The sequence below is a fragment of the Leptodactylus fuscus genome, chromosome 9 (genome assembly GCF_031893055.1).
Source record: "Leptodactylus fuscus isolate aLepFus1 chromosome 9, aLepFus1.hap2, whole genome shotgun sequence".
In the NCBI taxonomy this organism is placed as follows: Eukaryota; Metazoa; Chordata; class Amphibia; order Anura; family Leptodactylidae; genus Leptodactylus; species Leptodactylus fuscus.
The window spans coordinates 60,428,539-60,454,116 of NC_134273.1; the positions used below are offsets into that span (position 1 = coordinate 60,428,539).

The 25,578-nt window shown below is 40.0% G+C and overlaps 1 protein-coding gene across 6 annotated transcripts in view; it reads left to right on the top strand.

Moving 5' to 3' along the window:
* Window positions 1-25,578, top strand: part of COL11A1 (collagen type XI alpha 1 chain) — a 161,157-nt gene that overhangs the window by 60,200 nt on the left and 75,379 nt on the right. For all 6 annotated transcript variants that reach the window (XM_075286277.1, XM_075286279.1, XM_075286274.1 and 3 more), the window contains 17 exons: window positions 1,755-1,796; window positions 2,409-2,471; window positions 2,628-2,702; window positions 4,935-5,018; window positions 6,216-6,272; window positions 13,370-13,423; window positions 13,591-13,644; window positions 14,666-14,719; window positions 15,253-15,306; window positions 15,913-15,966; window positions 17,296-17,340; window positions 18,521-18,574; window positions 18,973-19,017; window positions 20,493-20,546; window positions 21,805-21,849; window positions 23,363-23,416; window positions 25,053-25,097. In XM_075286277.1, coding sequence (XP_075142378.1) covers window positions 1,755-1,796; window positions 2,409-2,471; window positions 2,628-2,702; window positions 4,935-5,018; window positions 6,216-6,272; window positions 13,370-13,423; window positions 13,591-13,644; window positions 14,666-14,719; window positions 15,253-15,306; window positions 15,913-15,966; window positions 17,296-17,340; window positions 18,521-18,574; window positions 18,973-19,017; window positions 20,493-20,546; window positions 21,805-21,849; window positions 23,363-23,416; window positions 25,053-25,097 — 933 coding nt within the window. The remainder of the gene's footprint in view (window positions 1-1,754; window positions 1,797-2,408; window positions 2,472-2,627; window positions 2,703-4,934; window positions 5,019-6,215; window positions 6,273-13,369; window positions 13,424-13,590; window positions 13,645-14,665; window positions 14,720-15,252; window positions 15,307-15,912; window positions 15,967-17,295; window positions 17,341-18,520; window positions 18,575-18,972; window positions 19,018-20,492; window positions 20,547-21,804; window positions 21,850-23,362; window positions 23,417-25,052; window positions 25,098-25,578) is intronic.

Genomic DNA, 25,578 nt, shown 5'->3' on the forward strand with positions numbered 1-25,578 from the left:
TACTATACTCTTTTTAAAAGGATTTCCTTAGCAAATTACATCTTGCTTAGTTATGTGCTGAACCTTTGTTTTAACGATGCTAGGGTTTACAATGGGTGGGATTAGTATTTACAGAGCTATAGTTCCCATTACTGTACCCTTTCCTTGTCATTTTCTCAATTTGCAACTGCCGGCTGTTACGGTTCTATGTGTATATATAAAAATAATAATGAACAAAACCAGAACCGCTAACCTTCAGAGCACTGCAGCGAGGTCCACAAGCCCAGATGGGCAGCCGTATGTCTGAATATGAATCACCAGTTAAACTGCACTGGCAGTGATGTTGTGCGGCACAAATTTGAACAGGCTGCAACAGACTCTCTCCAGTTAGCTTCACTGGGAGAGCGTGCCTATGTATAGCAGTTGAGTGAAGTCAAATGAAGCCTTGCAAGAAGCACCTGCTAATTACAGCAGAGGAACCAGACCCTAGCATATGCTTCACTCTGCTGCAAAAGCAAGACTGCCAGGGGTTAACTTCACTGGTTAACTTCACTGGTCAGTCACACAAAAAACTCCTTAACCTGCTAGGAGCTACACAGCAGTTAGACAAGGAATAGGCTTACTGATTCCCACTGGCAGAGCCAAGGAATTCTAACTTGGTCCCTAGACAGCTCCTGCCATTGACTGGAACCTGGCCCTAACCTCCTGTCTCAAAGTATTTCTAGTCAAAGTGTGAGCACCGGGTGGGTGTCGGCTCACACTATTTAAAGGCTAGTCCCTGCCCAACAGGGGAGGGGCGGTGGCATGACGTCACCGATCATTCTCAGTATGGCCAAAATAGGACTTAGCCTCTGAGCGGACCCAAAATGTCTTAGACTCCAGACACCTCACTGCAGAACGCCGAGGGCGGGGTTTGGATTGCCTGCAGGTGGCGCTATGCGGTGGACAGGAAGCCTGCGGGACCCAATCCTAACACCGGATTACCCCTCTTATAGAAGTGTAAGGTAGTACTGTAATTACTCACTGTCTCACACACAACACAACTCTACCAGCAGACACAGGTATGCTGTGCTGTTACTTACTGCACAATCTACAGCCCAGCATGTGAAACATGATCCCTTCAGAGACAGAACAAGAAACGTAAACCAAGGGAGAAGTAGTTTCTAAAAGTCAGAAATCCTTTTAATGTTTCATGCATAAATATGGGTAAAAATACTTACTAAATTTGATTTGTGAGTCTCATAGATTTAGTGATATAGAATTGTCTATGTTAGGGTCTACATGTAGCACCTCCCATGGATAAACACTGTGAAGCAATAAATTATCTAATATTTTAATCCCCAGACTCTCCACCGCATCATCTGTTTTATATTACACTCACACAAATCCTAACGGAGTAAACCAGTGATAACATATTAGTCTCAATGCCTGTGATTCATAAGCTGTGAATCTTGACAACAGGAATAGTTTAAATGAGCTGTATTGTATAATAACAAATTTAATATGATGTCTGGCTCTTCAGGACTCTTTAGACACCCAGAGTGAATACCAATTATTTCGCAGTGAATGGGCCAACGAAAAAGATAACCTTGCTTGTAGTCGCACAGGTCATTCAGATACTCAATCATTTTGACTGACTCTCTAATGTTTCTTCATTCCTGATTTTGTGCTTCAAGTAATTTTGACCACATGCTGAAAATACAACTGCTTGAATAATATGGTATTGATGGATTCTTGCTTTCTACTTATAATTGCAATGTACTTTTCTTTTTCAGGGAATGCTGATTGAAGGACCCCCAGGACTGGAAGGACCAGCAGTATGTATCCAATTATTTCTATCGAAACACAAGTGTTGTTTATAGCTAGCTCTTGAAGAAAGAGCTGAAGGAACACAATGTATTTATGCCATAGAGAGCCTCTGTTCTATTCTGGGCTCTCTGAATGTACCTGGGTGCCAAATTCTATTAACTATCCTTATACATTATTGCTTATAGGTCATCAATTTCAGATAGCGCTAGCTTATTGTATGAAACTAGAAGCAAAGAGCTCCATATACGATGTAATAACAGTTCATGTTTAACGCAGCTTACCTCATACTCAAGTGAATGCTAGTTTAGCTGTAGTAACCCAGCATGGCCACTATACGGTGTATGGAGAAGTTACTTCCACAGCCTGTTATAAGCTAATCAGTAGTTGCACCAGGCGTTGCACCCACCCAATGTCATATTGATGATCTAGTCTAAGAATAGATCATCAATATCTAAACCCTGGAATACTCTTTAAATTTTCTTAATACTGTCAGAATACTTTTAGTTATCATATTTCCATGAATAATTGTTATATCTTCCATGGCTTTTGTATCATGTGGGAAAGGCTTTTGACCTACACATAGCTAAATGGCATAACAGTGATATATCTTTTCTTTCTAGGGTCTTACTGGTCCTCCTGGCTTGCAAGGTCCATCTGGCCCACCTGGAGACGCTGGTGAGAGAGTAAGTGCCATAAACATTTCCCTCTTGTACAATTATTATAATTTTGAAGAGGATTTAATTAGTAGAATAAATCTTAATGTAGGATGTCAATAATACATTATACTCAGAATACAGGTTACTTCCTACTGTGGGACTTAATATGTTCTTTCTCCTTAGGGTCCACCTGGACGTCCTGGACTTCCTGGTGCTGATGGTTTACCTGGTCCTCCTGGTACTATGCTAATGTTACCTGTAAGTTTACATAATCAGTTTCCAGAGTCTGTTCATAGTTTATAGTAATATAATAACATGGTTGATGAGGTTCAATAAAGACAAAAGCCCATCAAGTCCAACCTATAAATCTACCAAACTGATCGAGAGGAAGGCCAACATGAGGCAGATTCCAATTACCCAATCTGACCAAAAGCTCTAAATATAGTACTTGTACTAAGTCCATGGACTATTCAACCTATCCGTAAAACTCTAGTTTCTATGAGAAGGCTAACCTGTGATATTATTACTTGTGAGATAGGCAACCCAGTTCCCTCTTGAGCATGAAGGTACTAGTCATCCCCCATCTTGACGTAGTGAGTTCCATAGTCTCACCCTGCTAGCATAGTATATAGCAGAAAAGCATTGTATCACAACATCAACCATTTTGCCTCTTATAATAAATTTCAGTAGAATGTCCTAAAGGTGGTGACTTTTTTCCAGCCATAGTTCCTCTACTTTCCACTGCAGACATTCATTTGATGTGGCTGATATGCAAAACTAGACGCGGCCAATGGACGGCAATGGCGCTGTTGTGGACAAGATCTAATCTCAGTCTCTCTCTTTATTGAAGATGTTTTTATACAAATCCCCCAAGTTCAGAAATAAGAACAACCTATTGTTTTATTGAATCTATGAAATGTACAAACCTCTCTACACACGGTTTCCGCTATTTCAGCTGTTTCAGTAAAGTCAGTAAAACACATTAAATTAATGTTGGACGAAGCTGCCAATTTCAGGGCAGAAAACAATCACTAGTTGGATTTTAGCATGGACGATCCTTTCATTCTCAGAGTTAATCTGCCATCCCCTCTACCCATTCATTATAAATGCAAGCTTTTATGTATGGGGCAATTGGGAGAGATAGCTGCAGGCTGGAAAAGCATTCACTGACAACATTTTTAAGGATATGTTCACATGGTGTTTTTTTGAATCACAAAAATCCAACATGAATTTCATAGAAAATTTACACATTTACCTGCATTTTTATTATTGTGGATTTCCATTGTTTCAAATGAAAAGGCCTGTGTGGAATTTGGGTCAAGAAGTAATATGTCACTAGATCATACAGCACTGATCAAAATCAATAAAGGATGGATTAAACGTGAATGTTACAGATTTTGGCACCGTATACACTATGTGATCAAAAGTATCTGGACACCTGGCTGAAAATGACTTACAAGTTGGTGGCGCCCTCCATTGGTAATGCTGGAATTCAATATGGTGTTGGCCCACCCTTAGCCTTGATGACAGCTTCCACTCTCACAGGCATACGTTCAATCAGGTGCTGGAAGGTTTCTTGGGGAATGGCAGCCCATTCTTCACGGAGTGCTGCACTGAGGAGAGGTATCGATGTAGGTCGGTGAGGCCTGGCACGGAGTTCCAAAATATCCCAAAGGTGTTCTATAGGATTCAAGTCAGGACTCTGTGCAGGCCAGTCCATTACAGAGATGTTATTGTCGTGTAACCACTCCACCACAGGCCGTGCAGTATGAACAGGTGCTCCATCGTGTTGAAAGATGCAATAGCCATCCCCGAATTGCTCTTCAACAGTGGGAAGCGAGAAAGTGTTTAAAACATCAATGTAGGCCTGTGCTGTGATAGTGCCACACAAAACAACAAGAGGTGCAAGCCCCCTCCATGAAAAACACGACCACACCATAACACCACCGCCTCCGAATTTTACTGTTGGCACTATACACGCTGGCAGATGACGTTCAACGGGCATTCGTCATACCCACACCCTGCCATCGGATTGCCACATTGTGTACCGTGATTCGTCACTCCACACAACGTTTTTCCACTGTTCAATCGTCCAATGTTTACGCTCCTTACACCAAGTGAGGAGTCGTTTGGCATTGACCTGCGTGATGTGTGGCACCCAATCACCTGACCACGTTCGAAGTCCGTGAGTTCCGCGGTGCGCCCCATTCTGCTCTCTCACTATGTGTAATGTCTACTGAGGTCGCTGATATGGAGTACCTGGCAGTAGGTGGCAGCACAATGCACCTAATATGAAAAACATATGTTTTGGGGGGTGTCTGGATACTTTTGATCGCATAGTATATGTATATATACGTAAAATTCATGTAATTTAATCAATGTTGACATATCATAAGATGTACGGTCTGCTTAAATATAAACAGTAAATACAGATGCAACCATGCAGTAACATGTATGTGTTACTGACTTTATCTGTATCTTGTTTCCCAGTTCCGGTATACTGGAGATGGAGAGAAAGGACCACCTATATCTGCTCAAGAAGCTCAAGCTCAGGCCATTCTCCAACAGGCTCGTGTAAGTAATAGACCAGTCTGACTAGTCACATTATGAACCTTTTTATGCCCTAGATACCAGTTTCTTTCCAATGGAGATTAACGTAGCAACGTATTTAAGAATAGCTTCACAAGGCGGATTTTGTGGTGGGGCCTGCCGTGCAAATTCTACTGGGAAAATCTATGGCTGCTATGGCCAAGTCTTCCAGAAGATTGAGCAAGGCATTTATTTTTTTCTACTAGCTGATTTTTTTAGTTGGAAGAAAATAAAGTGTCTTCCTTCTAATGAAATGAATTGGAGGTGGAATTCTGCCACGTGAACCTAATCTTATTCTGCAAGCTGCTGGTGCCCGGTGCTGTGGGGCAACATGTCTGAGGTTCCTGTCTGAACTGATACTAGGAGCAGAGCCTCTCTCAAATATCTGGACTCAACCCTAGCTAACTACAACTCAGGCCTGGTTCACATCATAAACCTATACGCATTAAAAAGCGGTTACCTTCAGGAAACCCGTGGACCCCATAGATGATAATGTGGTCCGTGCATTTTCCGCTCTGTGTCCACACAAAGTGCTGCTTGCAGGACTTTTCTCGCCCCATTATAGTCTATGGGGTCTGTGGGTTTCCCATGCAACCGCTTTTTAATACATATAGGTTTCCATTTGGGGGGGTCCCCAAGTGAACTCCCCGAACGGAAACCCAAATGCTGATGTGATCCGGACCTCACTGCTAAGGGTGGGTTGCTAGGCTATCAGCTAACTTCCACCACAGCAGACTGAAAATAACATGTCCACCCTCAAAAACTGGCCCCACGTAGTGTCCTGTGGCAGAAAAGTGCTGCAGGAAAAAACGTGGCAGCAACGCATTGCCATTTTTCTTGTAGCGCTTTTCACAGAAAGTTTACAGAGGTTTCCTCTGTGGACTTTCTGCTTTCATTATACCTATAGGGAAAACGTCGACATTTCCGTAGGTATAATTCACATGCTGTGATTTCCAAAACCGCGCCAGTTTTGGAAATCGCAGTGTGCCCACTCTGCGTATTTTACCACTGTATAGGGATGAGATTCACTACAATCCCATCCAGTACACAGTGACTGTAAAATGCCACGTTTTTTTCCACAGAGTTTGCGCCATGTGTGGCTCCGGCCTAAAAATAATTTTCTACTTGTTTCTTATATCATACAAACTCTATTTCAAGTAACGGAGGCATTTTTTTTTTAAGATTGCCATGAGAGGTCCTCCAGGTCCAATGGGTCTTACAGGAAGATCTGGTCCAGTGGTAAGTTATTATTTTGTAATATTTCATTTGCGTGTATCTATCTGTAGTTCAGCAGCCATATTATACCCTGAAAGAATAAATGACATTCAGGATGCCAAGATGCTAGGAGATAAAAATCTAATAAATCATCACATGAAAAACAACGTAAATCATATAATTCTTTGCATGGGGGGCAATGACTAAATGGTAAGGATTGTGTTTCAGTCAGCATGGACACAATTATTCTGATGCCAGGCTAGTAACGCTACATTTTGATATTTATTACATGTAAAAGATATGTACAAGGACCCTATTGAGCAGCAGTTCCTTAGGGAGCCGTAGTCATTCTGTCTGCCGCCATATGGTGCTTCCACTCCTATTATGTCAAATGGCAAAATATCTATTCAGTTGGTTTATCGCTATATTTGTTTCCGTAGATCCTGATGGCAACCATGATGACCATCATTACCGCTCTCAAGCATCCAGTTTACTTAGAGTCTTAAGTAGTAATTGACAATAGAAATTTCAGAATAAACTAGAATAAACCTGTACGGGAATTACTATAATAGCCCTAATAACTGTCATCCACTATTTCCATTAACAGATACAAATATACTTTAAAAACCTCAATAGAATAGTCAATAACATGCCCAGAAAGACTTAAGGGGGTTTTCTCAACATACATTTATTTACATCTTGATAAACCACCTTCTATGTGCCCTCTCTTTCAAGATCCGCACCCAAATAGACTCATTAAATTTTCAGCTTGGCCAGAGTGGGTGGTCCTTATGATGTAATCAGTCATGACCTGCACATGCGCAGTCTGTTAGGATGGCATTTGCATGGTTACATAGTACTCAAACAATTGTAGGGAAAGAGGAATTTCATTGGGTTTTAGCTAATGATATATACACTTTTGCTAATTGCTTTCAATACATGACAATAATATTTTGTAAGTTACTTTTATATGAATATGATTGTTATTGCGGTAATTCTCCTTTAGTTATTTGAAGGCTTAAAGGGATATCCAGAATTGTTAATGTATCTTTGGGATAGGCCCCCAAGTTTCTCCCACAGTATCATGTCCTCCCACCCATCAGGTTGCCCCCACACTGTCATGCCCCCCACCTCCCAGGTTGCCCCCACAGTATTATGTCCTCACCCCCAGGTTGCCCCTACAGTATCATGTTCCCCTACCTCCCGCATTGCCCCCACAGTATTTTGTCGTCACCCCAGGTTGCTCCCACAGTGTCATGTCCTGTCACCTCCCAGGTTGCCCCCACAGTATCATCCCCCCCTTAGGTTGCCTCCACAGTTTTGTATCCCCCACTGTATATATCAAAGAAAAAACAAACCTTAATACTCACCTTTCCCCGTTCCCCCGTCCACTCCTCTCTCTGGTCCCAAAGTCTTTGAGGAGCAACAGGAGTGATGTAATTGATGTCACTACATTGCACCTCCTGCTCCCAGGACACCAGGAGCAAAGAAAGTGGCCGGGTGATGAAGCAGGGGGCTGTCTGTTCCCTACGTCATCACTGTCTACAACTTACTGGTGTCCAGAGGACGCTGATGATTTGGGGTAGCCCGGACCCACTGTCCTGGACAAATGGGCAGCAAATGTAAGTTAAAGCAGATCTATGTACACCCATACTCCAGTGAGAAGTCAGAATGAGAAACTAGGCAAAGAATACAGAAAGGGCACAAGTGGATTCCTGTGCACGATTTTGCAGAATGGGGTCAAACTATGTTAATAAAGCATATTACAATATTTTTTGTTTGTGAGGTTCTTGGCAGTTTATGCTGGGATCTTTTTGAAATGCAGAATTTATTAATTTAAAACCACATAAAAAATTACATTAAGTGTCTGGTGGGGGTTTGAACAATGGGACCCCCATAGATCATGGGGAAAGGGGTTTAGCTGGTCCCCCTATTTTAACAGAACACCTGTAAAGTAACCTCACTGCTTCTCAGAGTATAGCCAAGTATAGGGATCAGTTATCTTCATCAGCCCCACTCAATATGAATGGAGTATCAATATTATTATTAATAATAATAATAATAATAATAATATAGCACCATTAATTCCATTTAATAATATGCACATTTTCCATGACTATTTCCCGTATCTCCCCTTATTTGCGGTAGTAATAACATGTTCATTTAGCTTTTTAGTACTTTGTATTTTTAATTAGAACCTAAAGTGAGCGATTTCTAATTATTAGAATGAGTAAATCCCACCATATAGTTGCCACATTGTAACTGTTTAGTAAACATTAAACTGTCACAACAGATAATACCGTCTCTCGCCACCTAGTCGAACACGAGGATAATCTGAATAAATATCCCATTGCCTTCTACGAACCAAATGAACTATGCATTCAGCTTTGGCCTAGTTTTCTCTTGCTTTTCCATGGCCTATTAACTCATAATAGAAAATTTATTTTCACAAAGTTTTAATAGGTCTGCCTTCATCCAAATGAAATATATTATTTTTGGAGCCCTCTCTATTTACAAAGGAAAGTTATTGATTGTGGTCGTTAGATGTGAAATTAGCATTTTTTTGCGAGCCATTTAATTAACACTTTGTTAGAGCGTACATTGCATTGCATATTTTATCCAAGAGAATCTATTGTATTGCAAACAATTCCATGACCCATTAAAGTGTAGACGTGCAGGCCGCATTGATTGTAGCGACTGTGTTATGATTAGACATTTTGTCTAATGAAGTTTATGAGCTTGAAAGAAATGAAACAAGCAATCCAATGCCGAAAAACGACGCTAATATGACTTGCAAATAGCAATACACCACTCTTATAATGTGGCAAAACTTCAGGCGGCAAAATGGAATTTGATTAAAACTATGTGAGTAACTGGAGCCCGCGGTGTCAAGTAAGGCTGGCTGCAGACGACCGTGCTGAAACCGGCCTGCCATGAATTAAAAACATGGGTGGAATACGGGGAAGTCTCCGTGTGCCGCCCGCACATGCGCCGTGCTTCCATGGCTCCTTTCATTGAATGAATAGGAGCCATGGAAGCATGGGCCATAAAACAGGACAGGAATAGGACCTGTTCTATTTGATGCGGCCAGGACTGTCGGCCTGCACACGGGACTGTGAAATTCACGGTTGTGTGTAGTAAAGAATGGGTCAGTATGCTATCTGGGAAATACATGGATAGCACACTGACCACGACCACGGTCGTCTGCCAGGGGCCTAGAGGATGAAGTACGTGGCAGTATCACAAACAGATCATTTACACAAAAAATAGACACGTATCACATGTAATTGTAGGTAATTGGGTTTTCTTCTGTACATTATGGTGATCACCAATATGGCTGCCACTTCTAGGTGGCCTCACTTTGCTGTAGTTTATCCTTTGTCATGACCGATGCACTGTATTGCTAGGCAAATTTTTAACTTAGCAGTCTCAGAAACCTTGATGACAACCCCTAAGCAGCTGTAATAGCCGCCATAATGCTCAGTTTTCCATTAGCATATTAGGGATTGTCAAGGATTACAAAAAACTTACTTAATTAGCTCCACATCCGTCCATAGGTTGCATCTCATATTGCAACTCAACTTCATTGAAGTGAATGAGGATAAGGTGCAGTACTGAATTCAACCTGTGGATAAGTGTGGCACTGTTTTTGGAACCAAGCAACCATGTTTTTGAAATCATAAACCATCTTTACAACCAAATAGAATTTTATGTTTACTTGTAGACTTTAGGACTCCAATAGTACACGTGCTATTGACAGGATAATGAATTGTTAATAGGGTTATTAGGGAATTATCCCCTATGATAAACAAAACACACATTTGTATAACTATAATGAGAGTGACTGGTTATGGGTAAATATGCATTGCAGGCTCTGAAACCCAGGACCCCCCACCCCCAAGAATAACTGTATAGGGACAGTACTGCTGTCTGTAGTGTTTACATGCCCACAAACTCTAGTGGCGGGTGTGGGTACTGCAGCACTGTCTCATAGACAATACTAAAACCCACCACTACATCTTGTAGGGCAAATGAGCAGCGTGGCTCTCGGGATACAAACAATACCAGCTTTCTTATACTCTTCAATAGCAAATCTCACACTGCATCATATGGGCATAATACAAGCAACTAGAAAACAACTCCGTTTTTTTGGCACGGACACAAAATACTGCATGTACGACTTTGTGTCCATGCATAAAAAAAAAAAAAAAACGGTTTCAAGGCGTAGAGGCTGCATATGGACACCGGCGGACACCTTTAAAAACCCATTCAAGTGAATGGGTTTTAATGCTGATGGCGGCAAGCCGTTCCCTATCCAGTTTCCCTCGGGTTTAGGACGGAAACCTCGGGGCCAACAGCGGCGGGTAGTGTGAATGCCGCTTAACAGGTTCGCTTAAAATTTCTGATACTCTAATGGAAATTTATTTTTCAGGAATTTTATGGTTGGTCAGCAATTCAAACATGATATTTCATTTCACTTGATTTGTAAAGTGCTGCAGAATATGTTGGAACTATATAAATAATAATAATAATAATAATAATAATAATTGTGTTATATATTATCATTATTATCATTAAGAATAATATTATTGAGAATACAGCTCTCACTTGCCCATAACCAACCTGAAATCTGCCTGTAGGGGCTGTCCCTTGATCTGTAATAATAAAAATAACAATAAAAAAAATTAAAAATGACAATTCTGTATTACATTGCTCATGACTGTCCAATATAAATCTAATTAAAAGATATAAGATATAAAATAAATACATATCCTACAAAATAGTCCATCAAGCTAGCTTCTGGAGAGATAACCTGCTGAGACATGACATTGCATAGACAAGCATCCTCTTGTGGATGTAACAGAAGAGAGCAGAAGGCGTTACAGAAAAAAGACAAAACACCGAAGCTCTTGGTGCATTAAAGAGGCGTGAGGCGCTTTGAATATTAGTTCTGCAGTTTTGCTGCCTCTAGCTGCCGGGATATGAGATATTAATATATGTTTATACACCAGCCTGGATCCCTTTGTGAGCTGTTTAGCTCTCGCACCACAAGGCGGCTGTAGACGTCCAGTTATTCCATTAGGTAGTAGCATAAGCAAAACCTGGGGACTTGAAAACAATGCAGCCGCATCAATGGGATTTTAGGCCACATTTGAGGCTTCTAATCCATTTCTGGGTTTTGAGAAATACTGTCCTGATGAATAAATGATAAACATAAGCCATAAATGTAGGAACTATTTTATAGTTGGCATTTAGTGGGATGTTCTTCTTCCTATCTAGAATTTTACAAGATAATACAGGAGATCGATCAGCTTGTCAAAAAATATGCCCAAAGCTTTGCAGACCTAGAAATAGCTGATTTTGCTACTTTTGCCTTTGCAACAATATTGTTTATTAAAATGTTCGATAAAGTTGCATTTGCAAAAACAAGTCAATAAATCACCAATAAACTCTTCTGCCGTTCTCTTCCATCTTCCGAAAAATTCTGTTCAGCTGTTTCTTAGTAACAACCGTTTCTTTCCCAAAGTGCCAACAGGAAATATCAGCCATTACTGCTCCTCTAGGGGTTGTCACCTATATCTGCTAGAGTCTTGTTAATCTGCCAAGTAGTGTCGCAACGGTATGGCAGGGAATGTATCAAACAGGCAGATTTATTTGTCCAAGAAAGAATAGGTGACACCTCTCTAGGAGCTGTCATGGCTGCCATTTTTTGTAGCAATTTTTTAAAAAGATACACCAAAAAAGGCTACAAATAACTGGCATTGGGAGGCCAACAGATGACTGCCAAACAGATCTGTTCGGAAAGGGAGGGGGGGGGAGTGTTTGATCCCTGTACTATACAGTGCATGGATCCAGAAGCAGCTCCATACACTGTATAGTAGTCAGCCACTATCACTCTAGCTCAGCTCCCACTGATGTCAATTTAAAGGGGTTGTCCAGGATAAACTAAGAATTAACCCCTAAACTAAACCCCTCCCACACCTAACTTCGAATCTACTTCAATTAAAAAAAAAAAAATCTATACTTAACCATATAACTGGAGCGGTCATGTGACCGCCCAGGGACACTTTCTGATAATCTGGTGATGTTCTGTTCCACGGCTTCCGAAATGGAGTGTCACCATTACTCTTCCCCTCCCCCCCATCCCCATCAATACTTAACAAGCCTTCCTGTGTCCCGGAACGACTCCTCCCCTCTTCCTGTCTGCTAGTAGTGGGCAGAATAGGTTAGCTAGGGAGACGGGGGAGGGTGGGAGGGGCTAGTAATCAATGAGATGGCTAGGGAGATGGGGAAGGTGGGTGGGGCTAGTAATAGGCAGAACCGCTAGGCTAGGGAGACGGGGAGGGTGAGAGGGACTAGTAATGGGCAGGATTGGAGAGAGGAGGGGGGGCTGAGTGAGTGGGAACTAGTGTAGCAGCTACACAGGAAGCTGCACAGGAGGAAACTAACACCAAGTAAACTAAGACAGAGAATGCAGCAGCTGCCAGAGACACCCAGAAATCACTCCAAACACTGCTAAAGGTATATGGGTGTACTTATTAACCCATTACATATACTGTTAACATCAATGGTGTAAAACTTTTCAAACTACCCTATGCACACTATGCCTGGGTAATCTGAGACCCCTCCTACATTTAGATGTACCAACTGAGAGCAGAAGTGGGGTGTTTAGACTACTGTACTAAAGCATAGAGTAGTCTGACGGGCCGGTGGCCATTTTACAAAAAATAAATATGGGACTGAAAATTATAGGATCTCTATCAGAAAGACTTAAAAGTAGGATTCTAGATAAGGGAGAAGTGTAAGTTTTTCTTATACATTTCCCATTACTTCTGTAACCACTCCTGGCTTTGGCTCAAGAAAATACAACAAAATCTGCAACAAAAAAAGCAGCTTTTCCGCAATGTGGCACTTTTGCCAAAAGGTGATTTCTATACACAAGTACCCAGCTAATGTATGGTTTTCCCAAAATATGACATGATGAGAAAGGCTTTTATCAAGAACCGCTAAGAATTTTGTCAGGTACTCGCTCACTAGACAGTGTTTAATGGTCCGGCATTCTCCAAGACTGTGAAAGTCACTAAATTATATTTCAACTTCTGCTTTCGCTTCCATCATAGGGTTCACCTGGTGCTGCAGGAATTAAAGGTGAATCTGGCGATCCAGGCCCTCAGGTAAGTGATATATATACGAGATGTGAGCAACATCTATATTCATGTCTGTTATGTATACATCATTGCTTTAGTTCTATACACTGCACTCTCAGTTCTGCAACGTATATAAGATGTAGAATTGTACATTAAAGCTTGAATAGTGTTCATATAGTTTTGCTATTTTGCAGGGTCCTAGAGGAATTCAAGGTGCACCTGGACCAATGGGTAAAGCTGGCAAACGAGTGAGTAATGAGTTCTTTATTCCACAACACTCCCCAACATATGTTAGATGGATACATGGAAATGTAATTAGTCACAGTAAATTGCACTAGGAAAATGAGCAAATAGAAACATACTAGTGAATGAAGATGAGAGATAGATACGTAGATAGATAGATAGATAGATAGATAGATAGATAGATAAATAGATAGATGATAGCTATCAGATCAATAGATGGATGGATGAATACTGTAGATGGGTGGATGGGTGAATGGATAGATAGATAGATAGATAGATAGATAGATAGATAGATAGATAGATAGGAGATTGATAGAGGGTGGATAGATGGATACTGTAGATAGATAGGTATGAGATAGATAGATAGATAGATAGATAGATAGATAGACAGACAGTGGGTGGATGGATGGATGGATACTATAGATAAATATGAGATACATTGACAGATAGGAGATCAATAGAGGGTGGATGGGTACTGTAGATAGATATGAGATAGATAGATAGATAGATAGATAGATAGATAGATAGATAGATCAATAGAGGGTGGATGGATGGATGGATGGATGGATACTGTAGATAGATAGAAATGAGAGAGAAAGATAAATGATAGATAGATAGATAGATAGATAGATAGATAGATAGATAGATAGTATATCAATAGAAGGTGAATGGATGGATATTGTAGATAGATAGGAGAAAGATAGATAGATAGATAGATAGATAGATAGATAGATAGATAGATAGACAATACCCCATTCATTATGTAAGCAGTTCATGATTCCAATCTCAGGCATAGTTTTCAACAGTCTCTGGGTTGTCTGACATCATACAATATTTTACAAACTGCTTTGTGGTTTTATGAGACTTGTATTTAATTTTTTATCTCTGAAAATGAAATAAAAACTGACATTAAATGCAAGCGGTAGCCTAGTACAGTGTGTGCTGGTAACACTTCATTGTGTTTATATGAGTTGCTGTGAGTTTTACGCAATGATACAATTAATATGATTTATGTATTTATTTCAGGGACGCCCAGGAGCTGATGGAGCCCGTGGAATGCCTGGAGAACCTGGATCCAAGGTATGATATCATCTGTGTCTCCTTTACTCATGTAATTCCTCGGTATAGGTGAAGATTATGTCTTGTCTTCATATAAGTCAGGAATATTGCCCCTTTAATGTTACTTTTCGCATGCACTAAGCTGCTATATGTAGGTATAACATATTTTTCTCTTCTCTGTGCAGGGATATTTAGTCCCTTTCTTTGCAGAGGAGCAAAGTAGAAAAAAGGATACTGATAATAGTCTATTTTGATCACAAGGTGGAATATAGTACATTGCAGCCTTCTGTTGGATGTATATAATGGAAGATTTACCTGCTGTATAGCTGGAATTTAGGTCAAAATGTGATGTGAACAGAACCATAGTAGATCAGTGATCGGTCATGCTATAGAATTCAGTATTGTTAAAATGACTGTGAACAGAGACATAAATCTGGGGATAAACTTTCTAGTTTATTGCTATAGTATCCATTTACCTCTGTATTTCATGGTATGAATTTGCCATATTCTGCATAGTTTTTTCATCGTCCTTATTCATTTTCATTATTTTACAGGGCGATAGAGGATTTGATGGTCTGCCAGGTCTTCCCGGTGAGAAAGGGCACAGGGTGAGTAACTGACTTATTTGGCAAGGGAGCCTTTGTATTATTATATTCACACCCTTGATTTTATGCTCCTTTTGTTTTACTCCTGTGTTTCCAGCAGAGGGCGCTTTCTACTTTGGTCTTGTATTCCTGACATTGAATGATAGAAAACAAATATAAAAGCCTAATTTTTCAGCAATTTGTTTACACCTCTGTATGTAGTTACTATACAAGGGCATTTTGTACATTAGTTTAGAAAAACACTGCGGTACATTACACCCAGCCTATTGATATATGTTACTTATTTCTTACAGTCTTTTGCATCGGTTGTAATTACGCAGTGGGATTGATACACTGTTTTATTGGATTTTTTTTTTCTTTTTTAAACAAACACAGTAATTTACCTTGAAAATAGAATGAGGTCTCTGTATTCAAGTAAAATACATTCTTAACATTTGAAAAATTCGGTGGACTGTCATGATTTATGGAGTATGAAGTATGGCTGACTCAGGCTCAGCGCACTCCTTGCTATGCCTCATCACTTATTCCTGTGTATACAGTGTCTCAGATATTTTGCTTTTTCAGGCAAAGACTTCTGGAATTTAACATTCATGTATGTAACTTTTTTAGGGTGACAAAGGTCCACAGGGCCCACCTGGTCCTCCTGGTGAAGATGGAGAGAGGGTAAGAAAATGGAACCTGAGTTGCTGATCAATCTGTTAATTTTTCCTCTCTAAACATATATATATATATATATATATATATATATATATATATATATATATATGATGAGATAATCCTTTAATAGTTCCACCAAGGGGAAATTCAGTGCGTTACAGCAACATATATACATATATATACATATACATAATATATACATATTATAGTTATATTTGTAGTATAATTGTACATTTTATTATCTGGCTCTTGTAATGATGGATATACAGTATATGTAGCCAAAAATGATAAGCATGTGCATTGTTTAAAGTGTATAGAATACTACATTATAATACCAAGTAATACTACTGTACACACACTGACTACTGTCATATAATACCATCCCTACTATATACATTATCCAAATGCTATTACCATCCAAATTTTTCTTTGTCCAACCTGAAAATGGAGTCAACTATTTTGTGTGTTGCTCTAAGTGCACTTCTGCACTACATGAAACGCGTGGTGTCCAAGCAAATAGAGGCCCTGGACAACTGCCCAGCTTGCCAGGCCACTAAAACTGGATCAGGTAGCTTCAGGACTTTATAAAGGATGTTTTTCCTTTAAACATGTTAGTTCAAGTCGAGAGACCAGGTATCTAATTTACCTACAAATACTGCTAGGAACATGGTTACAGGACTTGGAAAAAATTAAAGTGACCTGGTCCATTTAGCGTCTTAAGGTTACAACAATACACTTATAGGCTTGGATTTTTGACATCCCAGTCATATGTTGTTTTAGCGTCTACTGAAAACCACAATAGTCTATTAGACAGTATAAGATGGCTTGTTGTAGGAATATCTGTTGTGTTACTGATAACCAAAGGTCCCGGAGCACATTAACACATGCTACAGGTTGTGAATAATTTAGGAATAGTGATGGATGTCTGTCATTAGGGGTGTAAGTAAATTCTATACCCTTGAAGTTTTATTACACGGCTTGAACAATGAATTCCTTTGACGGAACAGTTTACTATCCATGTACAGTATGATAGCAATACACCCTGCAGTATAGATAGCGTCTATCTTCATGAGTCTGCCATTGTATCGAAATCATCTTACTAGCTTCTAACTATGGCATGATGCTTTCTCCCACAGTTTAGCACGACGGGCACATTTGCATTCAGCTCTCATAGCGGAATAATACAATTAGCCTTTTCCGTCCATCATGGGAAAGGTTATACAACACTACATATATTTTACAATTTGACAAACACAAAAACATTGGTTACTTGTCCTGCTTTACGTGCCGTGTGTTTAAATAACAGGAAAAACAGCTTTTTCTTTTGTGTAACAGGGAGAAGATGGAGAGGTTGGACCCAGAGGGCTGCCCGGTGAACCTGTGAGTGACACATTAATCTGTTCTATACAGAGCTCTCACTTTATATCTGTACAATTTTACAACGCAGCATAACATGCACTGTCCCTGACTGAGGAATCATTTGCAGCTCCTGTGTAACCTCTACCCTGCCAGAGGGGCTGCAATATCTCTTCTAAAACAGAGTTAGTCTTGGTGGCTGTGTTGGATTTTGTGGACTTTTCTACCATCTTGCGTAATAATATATGCTATTAAGCTAAATATTTCACATAAACATCTGCTTTAGATGGGTTAAAGTGTTCATCCATATCAGATTAACCCTCCATATTAGCGGTCATACATATTAGATTAACCCTCCATATTAGAGGTCATACATATTAGATTAACCCTCCATATTAGAGGTCATACATATTAGATTAACCCTCCATATTAGTGGTCATACATATCAGATTAACCCTCCATATTAGTGGTCATCCATATCAGATTAACCCTCCATATTAGTGGTCATACATATCAGATTAACCCTCCATATTAGTGGTCATCCATATCAGATTAACCCTCCATATTAGTGGTCATCCATATCAGATTAACCCTCCATATTAGTGGTCATACATATCAGATTAACCCTCCATATTAGTGGTCATCCATATCAGATTAACCCTCCATATTAGTGGTCATACATATCAGATTAACCCTCCATATTAGTGGTCATCCATATCAGATTAACCCTCCATATTAGTGGTCATACATATCAGATTAACCCTCCATATTTGAAGGGACCAGCTCGTCAGCTATTATATATAGTGGTGTCCAGCTCCCCCCCTCCCATGATGGTATATGTCGGGGACAGATATTGAATCTCAGCATTCCCAATCATTTCTTCTTAAAGGATATAGCAAGCCTACACCTCTCTCCATTGAGAATGCATACATGTTTGGCCATGCTGATGTGTGACTGAATTTATCCAGAGCCCCAAAAATAATGTCCTTCTCCAATGTTCATTTCTCCAGTACAAGACTGTTATAACTGAATCACACACCGACCAGGCAAATATAACCTCTGTAGACCCTGTTTGATCCAACATATTGTCTATTGGATCCAACTCCATACACACAAGTGATCTATCTGCTCCTCGGACTAGCTGAAATCATCCATTTATCGGTATTTTCAATATCCTCAAAGAATGACTTTTTTTTTTTTCCAGGGTGAGCGTGGTTTGTTGGGTCCAAGAGGTTCTCCTGGTCCTCCAGGCCAACATGTAAGTATACAATAACTGTGACTTCCTTTTTAGTATGTATAGAGTATATAGTGGCAATAAAAATTAAAACTTGATATAACCCTCATAGGCCTTAATTTAAAGGACTTGGGGTAACATTAAGAATTTTTTGCCAAAGTTAGAGATTTGGAATATATTACTTTTTGGGTTGGAAAGTAATAGTGGCTTCATTATGTGGTACTCCTCGTGGTCAGTCATATGTACTAATTTCTTATGATGTTCTTTATGAATAGCTTTAGAGGATAAATGACTTTCCTAACTATGGCCCTATTTTTGCTCATAGACTTCACTTACGTCCTCAGTAGGATTAGTATAGATCTTACCATGAATAATCTTATGATAATACATCTTACTTCACAATACCATTTATCTCTTGTCAGGGTGTTGCTGGTGTTGATGGACCTCCAGGACCAAAAGGAAACATGGTATGTATGGTTTAATCATTTTCATCACACATATTGCGGTGTATTTAACATCGCATAGGTCTTGGTTCATAGTAAGAGCTTCAGCTATAAAGGATATTGAGTATTTTGTTGCTGTGATGTCTCAGTAGATGGAGATCATGCAGTAAGGACCAATGTTGTTGGAGCATGCAGTATGGGCCTCCTTTAGAACCTTAACCTAAAAGGGGTAATCTTACAAGATGTTATGTAAAGGGCTTTACTATTTTGTTTCCTCGAAATAGAACTCTACATGGCAAAGTCTGCCACTTACCGTCAGCAGATTCTGCCCTCACTATGCCTCCAATTGTTTTCCATGGGTAGCAGTGATCGGAGAGTCCTGCTCCATCTTGCCACAGGTCCTGCATCTGATTCAGCTGTAGAATCTGTGACTTGGGACAGCCCAATGACTAGGCCCCTTGATCTGGGCCAAATCAGCATCCAAAAGCCGTGAAGGAATGCCAATTCTCTACTTTGGCATTCAACCACAGGGGGTCAGGGGACGGAAAATGAAGAACAATCCGAGGCAGATGTCTTCTTTAATTTCCTCTCCATTTTCCACGTATGAGACCTTAAAGGAATAGAATGAAGAACTGTCATTCACTTTAACATCCAAAGTGATTAACAATGTTGTGGATAAAATGGAGGCTTTACCTGAAACAGTGTGCGGCCATTGGCCAATGTTGGCGGGTGCTGGCACTGTGTGTCCTTACCCTTATGGTATATGCTCTTGATCAGCTATATTTAAGTAGTCAGTGGTTGGAAATAAATGATCTCACTTGCTTTATCTGGGCTGTTCTCCATAGAGAAGATGGAATGATTGAGTAATAGATTAATCTCAAGATTTTACTCCAGATACTTCCAAGTTGTTATAGTTCTTCAGCAGCAGTATAAAGAATAATATATGGTCATACTAAAGTCATTGCTAATTTATTCCAATACATTTATGACACTGGTCATCATATAACACTTACAAATGTGATGGATGTTATATTGTTAGTAGATCCCTATGAAAAGAGTACGATCTGCTACAAATAGTCTATGTATATATTGTTATACTTTCTATATACGCTACAATGCACCTTCCTAATGTAAACCTCCGAGAGGTTATGCACCAGTATTTCAGTCAATGACCCTGATATAAAATCCACTGATTGCAAATTGCCCATGTATAGGACCATCTCACAGTCAAGTTAATGTGAAAATATATATTGATAGGAAAGTGGAAGTAAACTAGGATTCCTGGAAGAAACATCATGTGAATTCAGAGAATTGGTCCTTATAATGTTGCCCTGCTTGACTTATAGTCCATACATGGATTTAACCACTGTATGGCCACTTAATATTTTAGATGGATAGGCTATACCTTTGCTCTTCATACCCAAACCATTAGTACCGATGGTTAGAAATAATGTAGATGGGAATATAAAATAAAAAATATTGTACTTTGTGCTTTTCAGGGACCTCAAGGCGAACCTGGACCAGCAGGCCAACAAGGAATTCCAGGACCACAAGTAAGTGTCACAAACTATTAATACTTTTTGGTTTCATCAACTTTATATAAAATTGTTTTTCTTATTAATATTTTATTTCCATTTCATCTTCCTCACAATATATATGAGTTCTTAGCATAGTAGATTGTGTGGGACCACTACTGCTTAAACTATAAGTGTAATATGTAAAGTTGTTGACTCTGGTATCACATAATATTTAATAAAGTTCATTTGCTGGGTCATAAATTATAATAGCGATGATACATGTTATCACTTTATTGTGCCAATATATTCTACTATGATTAGGAGAATCACCAAGCATACAAAATAACCCGGAAGGCACTACAGTATAATCGAGTCATTTTTATATGAAATCATCTGGTTTCACACAATTCATAGAGATGTCCTCTAAAGAAAATCACTAATTACCAATAAAGGCCCCATATATGTAAGAAGAAAGTTAGGTGAACGTGCCAATATTGGCCAGCGCAGCTGACTATCCTATGTGTATAGCATCCTCTCGATTCTCCCAACAGATGATGTCAGGAGATGGAAGAAGTAGACATGTTGAATTTCAATGCCTGTCAGGGAGATAAGCTACCATTAGAGATGTCTACAGTGGCCTACTCCACTCCACTTGAAGGTGTAAGGTCACCTTAAGACTTTGGATAGGAGATGAATGTCGTATTCAGTGCTAGACCTACGAGGCCATGCCCAGGGACTCATGGGCAGTGATGCCCACAGCCCCATATTAATGTCACAAAATTTGTCAAGTATGTCATGTTTCTAGTAGTTGCTAAGAGAGACCAGACAATTCTCATCGGCCACTGTCCATAACCAGTTTAAGAATTAAGGTCAATCCTATTTAAGAATTTCTCACTAATTGTGGTTTGCGGATACATGACGTTGGATCATAAATGGCCATAAAAACAGGAGGCATAGAAGTGGTTTCTCTTTGGGACTGTCCTTGTATTCTATGAAGTTCAATCTCAGAATCCTCAGCTATTCTTCCGTTCACACCAGACAGAATTTATATTAACAAGTCGGAGGATTGCTCGGAGATGGACGCTGCCCCTCCTGGACACAGCAGCACCTTCTCTCCGTACAGGTTTGAGTAGGGCGAGGGGAGAATAATGAGGGATTGTGCGTCTGACTCCTGGCTGTAGAGCGTGGGTTCAGGAATGCTGCACAGTGTGGCAATGCTATGAAGCGCAGGTCTGTTCTCAGCTCACAGTGATGAATGAGATCCTGAGATACAATGTTTGCCTTTTTTCCACAGGGTCTCCCAGGTCCACAAGGCCCGATTGGTCCCCCTGGTGACAAGGTAACCTTTTCTGTGCTTAATTGCTATTGCTGCGCTATATTATGTGTGCTTTGTTTGCCTCGAGAGATTCAGGCCAAACTGAGAACTGATATTTACTAGCAGCAGAGTATAAATATACAGCAGTATAATAACACCCGGAGCATATATAAAAATAACCGGGAATAGATGCAAAATGTATATTAATATTGTATCTTTTAGTTACATTTTATGCATTTTTATAGTTTTGACATAGTTGGATGTAAACATAGAATCCATGGGCCTCTAGAGAAGTGTTAGTGTGTAAGTGCCAATGCCCAGTGTCGGACTCAGGTTTCTTGGCCCGCTAGATAAAATTATTACAGGGACTCATCCTCCAACAACTCTTAGTCAATAAACCATAGTAGGCCTAAGGCCTGGTTCACATTTGCGTTCAGTAATCTGTTCTAGGAGTCCGCATGAGGAAACCCCCCCCCCCCCCCGAACGTACTCCCAAATGCATTGGCAAGCATTGAGTTTATGAAAACACACAGACCCCTAGACTATAAGGCCCCGTTCACATGGGGCACAGGATGGCGTATTTTGGTCCTGATTTTGACGTGGAAATCCACATCAGAATAGGACCAAAATGTGCCTGCGGCTTCTGACAGTCGTGGCTTCGCACTCTGGAGTAGGCCCAAATGAATAGGCCTAGTCTGGAGGGTGCTGCCGTGCGGTGGACACCGCAGTTGAATTAGCCGAGGAATCCGCCTGAAGAAAGGGCAGCTCGCTTATTTTTTTCTGCGAGCGGGAACATACCTATTGTGAGGGGGTGGATTCTGAGGTGTATTCGGCGCCAAAATCCGCCCCCTCTTGCCCTGTGTGAATGAGCCCTAATGGGGTCTGTGTATTTTCCGCGTGGTGTCAGAAAAGTACTTCATGAAAACACACAGACTCCATTATAGTCTATGGGGTCCATTTGCTTTCACTGCTCACCGTTTGTCAATGCATTTGGTAGTCCGTTCGGGGTGTCCCCATGCGGACTCCCTGATTACCGAGCACAGATATGAACCAGGCCTAACACGTCAGACTATCACAATTAGTTACCGTGAATGAAAAGCTTAGTCTACATTTGCCATTCTCAGTTCTGCGGCATGCTGTACATACTTCTAGAATGTAGAGCAGCTTATATATTCTGTTTTTATGTTTTGTGCTGTCTGATGGCAGAATGTTACGAAATAATAAAATGATATGAAATTGATGTCATATATTTTCATAAATGATTCAGAACGCTCTGTTTGGTTGCATTAAAGTAGATTTGTCCTTATGAAAGGCTTCTGTATCTGTGCTGGAGCAGCATTTTCTCAGGATTACTTATTTAATTGCTTCATAACTGTGTATTACTTTAGTGAGATGTCTTATGGGAGAGAAGATGCTGAAATGTACAGTAATACAAACCTGTCTTCTGATAAGCTTCTGATCTGTTTTCTTCTGTGGACTGCGGTCTGTATCTCTACCATCGTACATTGTTCTTATTTGTGTACTTTTATGTATATAGGGACCACAAGGAAAGCCTGGTCTGCCTGGATTACCTGGTGCTGACGGACCCCCAGTAAGTACATATAACTGACTATAGGTACATTATGTCAGTATTAGTCTATATTCCTAGCACACATACAGATTTGTAAAGCAAATGGACCAGAGATTTTGGCATTTGACCCAGAAATTGACACGGGCCTAACCCATGATCTCTGGAGAAGCCCATGCTTTAGTTTTCTATCCCTTCTTTCAGGTAGTAATAGGCCTCTTACTTGTCACTCTGTTCTAGCCTAGATTTTGCTGTAGGCCCGATAGCCCTGTGCCCATTGCGATTATATATAAAGATGATGATATACACATACATAGAGCCCTATGGATGAGAGATACTGCTAGATCATGTCAGAAGCACCACAGTGTCCTGATATGTCTTTAAGATCAAGTTATACATATCTTAAAGGAGTATTCCCATCTCAGATTTTTATAGCTAAGATCTAAATACCCATCTATGGCCAGAAATGAGTAAGCGGACTGTACGAAACCGTTTCTGCACCTATCTTAGAATTAAATACAAATTATGGAAATGGCATAGTACAGACAGACGGTATCAGATCTCAGTCATGAAAGGCTCTGGCCCTGTTTCACATCTGCGTACAGTAATCCTTTTCGAAGAGTCCGCATGGGGACCCGCCGAACGGACTACCGAACACATTGGCAAGCGTTGTGCAGTGAAAGCACACGGACCCCATAGACTCTAATGGGATCCGTGTGCTTTCTGCGCGGAGACCGCACGAGTTATGTGGACAGGAAGGTAGATCGTGAAGTACTTTTCTGTCCACATATTCCATGCGAACTCCCAGAACGGATTACCGAACGCAGATGTGAACCAGGCCTAAAATTGAAGTATCATAATGAGACAATAAGATATAAATCCACTACTACCTCTCCTGTGTTTATGGGGTGAATGAATAACCTTTATACATTGTAAAAAAGACTAAACTGGTAATAATAGCAGATATTCAGTAACTGCGGTAATTAATACATAACGCAGCGTACGTTCTAGATGGTACTTACAAAATTGTAATTTATAGAGACATTTATCTGATTTTGGAAGCTACATTAAAATGTATGTTATTAATGTTGATTTTAGATGGGTATTATTGCCTAGTAAATAAATACAAGTATGACATGAAATGCGCAGAGCTCGCTACTTATACCGTCTATTCCTTTACTCGGGCACGTTTTCGCTACATTACCATAATTTGCTATTCACTTTTCATTATTATAGCTTTGCTTGATTTTTAGTGCCAGTTAGTAATCAAATGACAATAAGAAACAAGGCACAGAAATGAATTAATATTTTATTGACCTTTTGTGAATCATGCCCAATTACCTCCTCCTATATCTGTTCTTTTTGTGTTAATCCCCAGCAGTCTACAACACATTACTTTAATATGACTTCATTTCAGAATGCCTGCTATCAATTCTGGTTTGCAGTTTTCTATTTTCCTTGATTTCCCATAAAGGCCTCTATGGAGATATATAGACGGACATTGAACCGAAGCTTTTTTTTTTTTGCATTAGACTCCATACTTGGCAAACGTGGTATATTGTTTAGTACTGCAAATAGTATGGATCTTTAATCATAGGTCTAGTTTTCAGAAGAGTGAAGGATGGATTGAATCTAATTGAACTTACCTGTTTACTTTTAGGGACACCCTGGTAAAGAAGGCCCAGCTGGAGAAAAGGGTGCAGTGGTAAGTTTCCGGCATGATTCTTCTTTTCTAATATTGAAAAAAGGGTTTTATTAAGGGTTACAATGTGCAATTTTAGATGTTTGGGAACTGAGACCCATTATACATTAGAGATAGGAAGGACTGTATTGGACACGTGCAAAGAATGTATCTCCAAAATTGGGCTAGGCGTAATATGTGTGCGCACTAGTGTCCATTTTACTCCAGTTTTCTATGACAATATATTATTTATTATGCTTACTTATATAGAGCCATCATATTCCGCAGCACTTTACAGATATTGTCAGTCACTGTCCCTTATAGGGCTCACAACCTACATTCCCTATCAGTATGTCTTTGGTGTGTGGGAGGAAACCGGAGTACCTGGAGGAAACCCATGCAAACACGGGGAGAACATACAAACTCCTTGCAGATGTTGCCCTTGGCAGGAATTGAACCTAGGACTCCAGCGCTGCAAGGCTACAGTGCTAACCACTGAGCCACT